The sequence below is a fragment of the Terrapene carolina genome, unplaced genomic scaffold, assembly GCF_002925995.2.
Source record: "Terrapene carolina triunguis isolate 2854851 unplaced genomic scaffold, T_m_triunguis-2.0 Scaffold6499, whole genome shotgun sequence".
NCBI lineage: Eukaryota > Metazoa > Chordata > Testudines > Emydidae > Terrapene > Terrapene triunguis.
In genome coordinates, this window is record NW_020670850.1 from 1 (window position 1) to 7,217 (window position 7,217).

Genomic DNA, 7,217 nt, shown 5'->3' on the forward strand with positions numbered 1-7,217 from the left:
ACTGCGGGAACTGTGGGATAGCTACCCATAGTGCAATGCGCCGGAAGTCGACGCTAGCCTCGGTACTGTGGACGCGGTCCGCCGAACTAATGCACTTAGAGCATTTTATGTGGGGACACACACAATCGGCTGTATACAACCGATTTCTATAAAACCGGCTTCTATAAATTCGACCTAATTTCGTAGTGTAGACATACCCTGTGACATTCCTTACTTAAGCTCACAGCAGCCATTCCTGACAGTGCATTAAAGGATCTTACAACGTATGCATCTGGGGTATATAATGAAGCTCTGTAGCTAGGCCATATCTGGTACAGATGCCTGATGGGCTAGTAGCAGCCCTGCAACCAGCCGTGAACAAGGTGTACCTGACAATGATTATTTCCCCTTCCCCACACAGTTCATCATTTCTGGCTGCCTCTCTATTGGAGCTGAGAAGAGCCCGACCGAATGCGCAGTAAGTCCTAGCACTGCCTTCTCTTTGGAGGCTTTAGTTTAACTCCACTCGAACCAGGGTGAAAGCAGAATGCCAGGCAGCAGGTGAACACAAAGGCTGAATTCCTCCCCTCCCCCAGGAGGTGTGGTTTCTGGTGTGGGAGAGGAACCTCTCCAGGTCAGGGGTGGGGTTCACATGAAGTATCTGATGATATTTCATGGCATCCCCCTGTAGCATGTGGTGGGGGTTTGCCCTCTGTTAAAAGTTCAGGGAGTGGAGAGAGAGGTTATGTTGCAGTCCAGTGGGTAGGTTTGTGTGAAGATCAGAAAAGCCCTCACTCTAAGTCCTGAGATGTTTGTCTGAATGAGGAAAACCATCATCTCAGAAATATTCCAGGGAGAGGGATACAATAGGGAGATGGATACAGAGGGGCCAACGAGTTCTATGTAGGCTCGTAACCTTCATCCACCAATAACAGTTCTCAGTTGCATAGCTGCAGCCATGTTATGAGGAGCTATAACCAAATTATGGACCAACCTCATGAGGGCCAGCTATACACCCAAAGTTCAGATGCTCCTCCAAACTTGAGCAACACAGGAACTGCCACACTGGATTACACCCAAGGCCATCTAGCCCAGAACCGTGTCTCTGGTGGTGGCCAATATCAGATGCTTCATAGGAAGGTGCAAGAAACCCCATAACCTGCCGCTATTGAAAGTTCCTTCCTACCCACAGATAGCTGATGACTGGTTTGTTCTCTGTAGCAAGAGAGTTTATACCTAGTCTAAATTAATTTTAATCCTGTCTAATGTGGCTATGGATGTTCTCATTCTCCACATTAACATCTAATCTTCCTGAGCTCTTTGGTCTGCAAGATCCCAGGCTGGAAACATCGTCTCGTGATCTCTGGAGTTTCCTATTACAGGTCAACCCTCGGAAAAGCTTCAGAGGCTGGGTTTTCAGAATGTGGATTTTTATCCCCTGGGTCCAGACAAAGCCAGGATACACAGATCCATGGTTTCAGATTAGAGGGTTGGTTCAAGTTACTTGCAAGATTACGTACAAGTTACTAACCAGATTCCAGCTGATTATTTATTTCATCCACACCTAGCAATATCCCTTCCCCCCTCTGTGTGTATGTTCCAGGTGAAAGGAAGCCAGACCATGAATGTCATCAGTGCCATCTTTGCATTACTTGGGATAGTGGCTTTTATAATAGACCTGAATATAAATGGACTGTACCACTCCAACTATGACTACTACAACTATCTAGTGATGGTAAGCGACTGTCCAGATCCTGCCAGCGGCTTTCTATTCACAGATCATTGGTTTGGAATGAACATCTTGGGGAGATCTGTTGTTGCTCTAAGAGAGATGGAGACAGAGGAGGATCTAGTCTTCTTTGTAGGTATGGGAACAGTGGCGAGGGGGCTGAGATGCTAAGGTGATGAGCATGGCACAAATTACATTGGCATTGGTTGGCATTTTGAGAGTGACCCTCTTTTTAGACAAAAAATGCTGCTTTTGTCAAAATTGAAACGTTTAAAAATGTGCCAGCAGTGACAATGTTTTGTTTAGGAAGAAAAATTGGGGAAAAGCAGTTTTGAAAATGTCAAAATATCCCATTTCAGCATGTACAGAACAGAACGTTTTGAGAGGACTATTTCAAAACAAACTTCATTGTTTTTTATATTTTTTTAAAGAAAAAAAGTATAAAAAGGTTAAAATTGGAATGAAAGTGCTTTGTTGAGGTGGGACCCTAAACTACACTCCCTGAATCTTCACACAGCACCAGCAGAACTCCCAAGTCCTTGCCCCATCATGCACTGGTCAAGGCATAAACTCTGAGATAGATTCCCTTGGAGAAGGGACGGGGCTTCCTCTTTGTTAGCGCTGAAGTCTAAGTCAAGAATCTGAAGGGGATGTGCCCAGGACATTCTAGATGCTAAATAATATGGATTGAGGATTAGAGAGAGAAAAGGTGGGTGAGGCAAAATCTTATATTGGACCAACAGAAGTTGGTCTGAAGCAGAGCTCTGTCTAGCTGGAAAGCGTGTCTCTTTCACCAACAGAAGTTGGTCCAATAAAAGATTTTGCCTCACCCATATCCTGGGGCCTGCACAGCTATAACCCTGCAAACATGGATTGAGGATGACACTGGGGACGGATCCTCATCTGGTGTAAATCGATGTTGCTCCATTGAAGCCAATTCAAAGCTGATTTACACCAGTGAAGAATCTGGCCCTTGGGGTGCAGCATCCTGGCAGATAGAAAAGTCTGAGCTGATACCGGGGGGGGCCCACTGGAATGGATTCTTGGTGTACCTCGTTGGATGAGGAGAAGAAGTGGAACTGGATTTTTGTGCCTCCAGGAATGGACTCTGGGGGGCAGTTCAAGGCAGGAGAGGGTGTGAGTTGTATGTAGCACACAGCAGCCTCAGCCCTGGTCGGGGGTATATGGTGTTAATGGCTATGCTGCTGTGGTTTTCTGTTCTCGAGCAGGCCGGGAACGGGATCTCCATCGTGCTGCTGATCTTCACTATCCTGGAGTTCTGCATTGCAGTCGCCACCGCACTCTTTTGGTGCCGGGCAACCCGCCTCAACTCCCATGAGGTGAGCGTTTTGATCCCACGGGCATCCTGGCCAGCTCCATGTCTGGGAAGCATGGCAAGAGGTTTGCTTCCATTTAACCCCATCCCTGTTTAGCAGAGCATATCTCAGGGAGGCAACAGTGGGGCTATTAGTGGGGTAACATGGGCGTGGTGGCCACTATGATTCAAATGATGCCAGGAAGATGGCAGTGGGTGTAGCGGATGCTGCTGGTGAACAGGACATGGTCCAGTGGAATCATTGGAGAGATGTCCATGGACCTCGGTGGGCATTGTCTCAGTTCCTCTGAGACTGCATGTGGGTGATAGTGGTGGTGATGATGATGCCAAGTGGTGGTGATGATGATGCCAATCAGAGGCTGATTTCCCTGTTTTCCAGTCCATGCTGATTGTGCCCAACACCATCAGGGCGGACCTCATGGTGCCCACTGCAGAATTGCCTCATCCGCCAACTTACAGTGATACGGCCTATGATCCGAAGGACCAGTCTGAGTGGGGGACCCAAGAAAGAACCTGAGGAGAAGTCGGCCCAAGCGCAGAAGCAGCAGCTCCTCCTTCTCTGAGGAGCAAATTCTGGCCCCCTGCCTGCATGACAGATTTCCTTCAGTTACTGCCAATGTTCTTCCCATCCCAGTCCCTGTCTTGAGTTCCGAGGGACCTGCTCTCCCCTTCTTCCGGGACGGGCTCAGGCCTGTGTGTTGCCCACAGATGAGACTTTAAAGCATGTTCCCCGGCCTGCTCTGCCTTGAACCAAGAGGTAACATCTAGCCCGCGCTCCCTGTAGGCTGCATGGGGAATTGGTCAATGAATCTGTCAAAGGGGCAGCACGTCAGCTGTGCATGAGTGCCCCCTGGGCAGAGAGATCTGAGAGCAGGCAGGGGGCCAGAGTGAAACATGGGGCAGGAGCACCTCCAAACAAACATGTGACAATCACCCGTGTATCTAGCTGCGCTCTCCCAGGCCCGCATTCAACCCTCCGTCAGCACAAACCCAGCACAGGAACAGGGAGTGGCAGCTTGGAATCCTGACCCTGATCTAGTTAAAACAGCTTGAGGGATGCTCTAATTTGCACCTGGCTACCCCTGGTCCCCGTGGCAGCTGGGGAATAGCCAGCGCACAGAGCTGCCCTGGCCACACACCCTGGAAAGTCCTGATCCAGGGGTCTGCTGCACTGGGGGAACGGCCAGGGGTGTTGCTGCTTTGCACGGCTTTGGAACAGCGTAGCCAGTGTCCAATGGCTTCAGAGTGACTATGGCCCCTCTCTCTTCATCACTGGATTTTGTCCCAGGCAGCGACCCAGACAGGCCTTCACTGTGGGTGGGTGAAGGGCACAGACTTTGAAGCCTCCAGATCATTGATGCTAATCTAGCAGCATGTCAGCAGTGGCTGAAAAGCGTTATCATCTGACAGCCCGGTGTCCCATGCAAAATGAGGCCTAGTTCTTAGTAGGCAAGGCCGCCAGGTAACAAAAACCCCACTATGATGGGCCTCAACTCCTATGACACACCACCCCGAGGGGTTGGCAACTGCTCTGCAGAGCAGGGCAGGGGGTAAGGGGCCCGGGCCATAAAGAGAAATTCCCCATCTCCCGGTTCCTCCACAGATAAAAGGCTGGAGAGCCCTATGTAGACAGAGGAGTCATGCCTCCCAGGTAAATATGGCTGCCGCAAGAAGGAAGCCATTGGTTTATAACCAGTCTCTCTATCCTCATGGTGTAGCCAGTCCCCAAGCAAATGGGCATGGCTTTTTTCTCCCCTGTAGTGTGACTGAGTGATTTTTCTCTAATTGCTTATTGGCTTCTTTTGAGAAGAGCCTTATAGGGGAAAGGTGGGTGGGAGGTTTGGGTGGGGGAGTCTCCCACTGGCTTCTATAGACCTTGCATCAGGTCCTTTAAGAGCAATCATGGGAAATTTCTTCCGGCTATAAAAAGCCTATCTGGAAATCAGGGATCCTTAGCGTGAGGTGACCTTTATAACAGTCATCCTTCGGATACGTCTACCCTGCAATAAAAGACCCGCAGCATTGCCATGGCTGGCCTGGCTCAGCTGACTAGGCCTTGTGGGACTTGAGCTGCAGGGCTATAAAATCGCAGTGTGGATGTTCGGGCTGGAGCCTGGGCTTTGAGACCATCCCAAACCTGAACATCTACACTGCAGTTTCATAGCCCTGAGCCCTGAGACCCCAAGTCAACTGACCCGGGCTCTGAGACTCAGTGACATGGGTTTTTTACGCAGTGTAGACATACCCTTGTGGTTGTAAGTTTGGTAACTTATAGGAACATTTAAGATATATTGAAACTTGCCTAAATGTCCTGCATCTGGCTCAATCTTTTTATGTTTGGTTGTATTTCTGGTTGTTTTTATTTTACTTTTTAAATAAACCACCTGTTTAAAACTTTAAATCCTGATCTCTGGGTATTTTGTGCCATCTTGGAGCGAGATACACCCTTGCAGCCAGTCTCTGTAGACATTAGAGCTGGGTGAATAATGGAATTTTCCATTTGTTGGCAATTTCAAAAAGTCGAGACAAAATTTTTGTTTGGGATCAAACCAAAAACACAAATGTTCAAATTTTTCGGCAAATCACAAAGATAAAAGCAATATTTAGGATTGAACAAAATGTTTTGTTTTCATAAAACTGTAACATTTTAGATTTTGACCATTTTTAGATTTTTTTAAAAACAAAATGAAAGGAAATTTTGAAATGAAAAGTTGGTTCAAGCCAAAACATTGAGGGGTTACACTTAGAAAACATCAAAACAATTTGATTTTTTTCAGGAATTTGGGGAGGAGGGTTCCCCAAAATGAACAATATGGCAAAATTGACATGAACTCACAAAATATTTTTGTGTCACCAAATCTGCATTTGTCACCAAAAATAGTTTAGTGTGAAAAGTTTCACCCAACTCTAGCAGAGAGCCAAGGATTGAATGGCACAAAGAAAGCCAATGCCTTTCTCCCCTCTGGAATTTATCATTATTTCTATTACCACAAATCTGGTGCCAGTATTGACTGGCCCAAGCAGGCAGTGGTCCCTGATACCACCTGCCTTTTGGAATAGCTACTCCCTAGGACTTGCAGTCTGAAGTCCAGCTACACCAGCCTTTCTGGGCTGTGTTTCACAGGAACCAGCCCCACAGCCTTCTCTGTATTGGGCACACGACCCAAAGGACAGCGGAGAAACTTCTCAAAGGTGAGCATTGCAGGTAAGTGTTGTATGAGCAGCCTATTCATTGAGATGAAGGTGTTTGTGACAGGGTGCACGTGGCCTTTAGGGTTTTCTACAGGAGGCCCCATGGTCCTGGTACACCCTGCCCCAGGAAGCAGCGAAGTGGGAGGAATGAAGCAGCAAAGGAGCTCCTGCAGGCCTCTCTGGAGCAGCCATCTTGGAAACTACAGATACGTGACCTTTCAAGGGCTAGTGACACCCAATCAGAGTCCAGCAGGCTCAGGTAAAAGGAGCTTCAGGCCCTTAGCAGGGCAGTGTGGAAGCTGGCTGGGAGCAGAGGAGCAGGGAAATGTGTTTCTCTCTGGCCACAGGAGCCTGAGGATTAGCCAGGGTTTTTCTGTGGCTGCACTTGTATAGCTGGGTTACCAGGGAGAGAGGGACCTGACCAGGGGCGACGGACCCTCCACCTGCCCTGGCAAGTGACACCAGGAGGGCAGGGACATGGGCTGGGGGCTGCTCTCGGGCACCCCAATCCCGCACCCAGGGCAGGTGGAGAGTCCGGGGCTCTCCACAGCAGCTGGGGCTCCCTGGGTGGCTCTTACCATGGCCTGGCTCCAGCTTCTGGACTGGCCAGGGGGCGGAGCCTGTGACGGGTTGGATCACAGAAACCCCCTCAGGAGCTGCCACCTGATGAGCAAAGACTACCCCTGCTTCTGTTTTCCCTGCCAGCTCAGGACTCCAGCACCCTGTCTTGCTGAGCCAGACATGCCCATCTGCTCCAACAAAGACCCAGGGTCTGAATCACTTGCCCCAAAGCTGCAAGTTTACCTGAAAACAGCTCACAGTAGTGTGCTTGTCTTTAGCACTCAGATGCCCAACTCCCAATGGGGTCTAAACCCAAATAAATCCGTTTTACCCTGCATAAAGCTTATGCAGGGCAAACTCATAAATTGTTCGCCCTCTATAACACTGATAGAGAGATATGCACAGTTGTTTGCTCCCCCA

General features: G+C 48.9%; 1 protein-coding gene across 1 annotated transcript; it reads left to right on the forward strand.

Annotated features, from left to right (window-relative positions):
* Positions 1–400: 400 nt before the first annotated feature.
* On the forward strand, positions 401–4,858 carry LOC112121046 (membrane-spanning 4-domains subfamily A member 15-like; the record flags this gene model as incomplete). Its single annotated transcript, XM_024220158.1, has 4 exons — positions 401–457; positions 1,583–1,714; positions 2,938–3,048; positions 3,424–4,858. Coding segments are annotated over 4 exons (438 nt in total), but the record flags the coding sequence as incomplete, so codon positions are not given.
* Between the last annotated feature and the right edge of the window lie 2,359 nt (positions 4,859–7,217).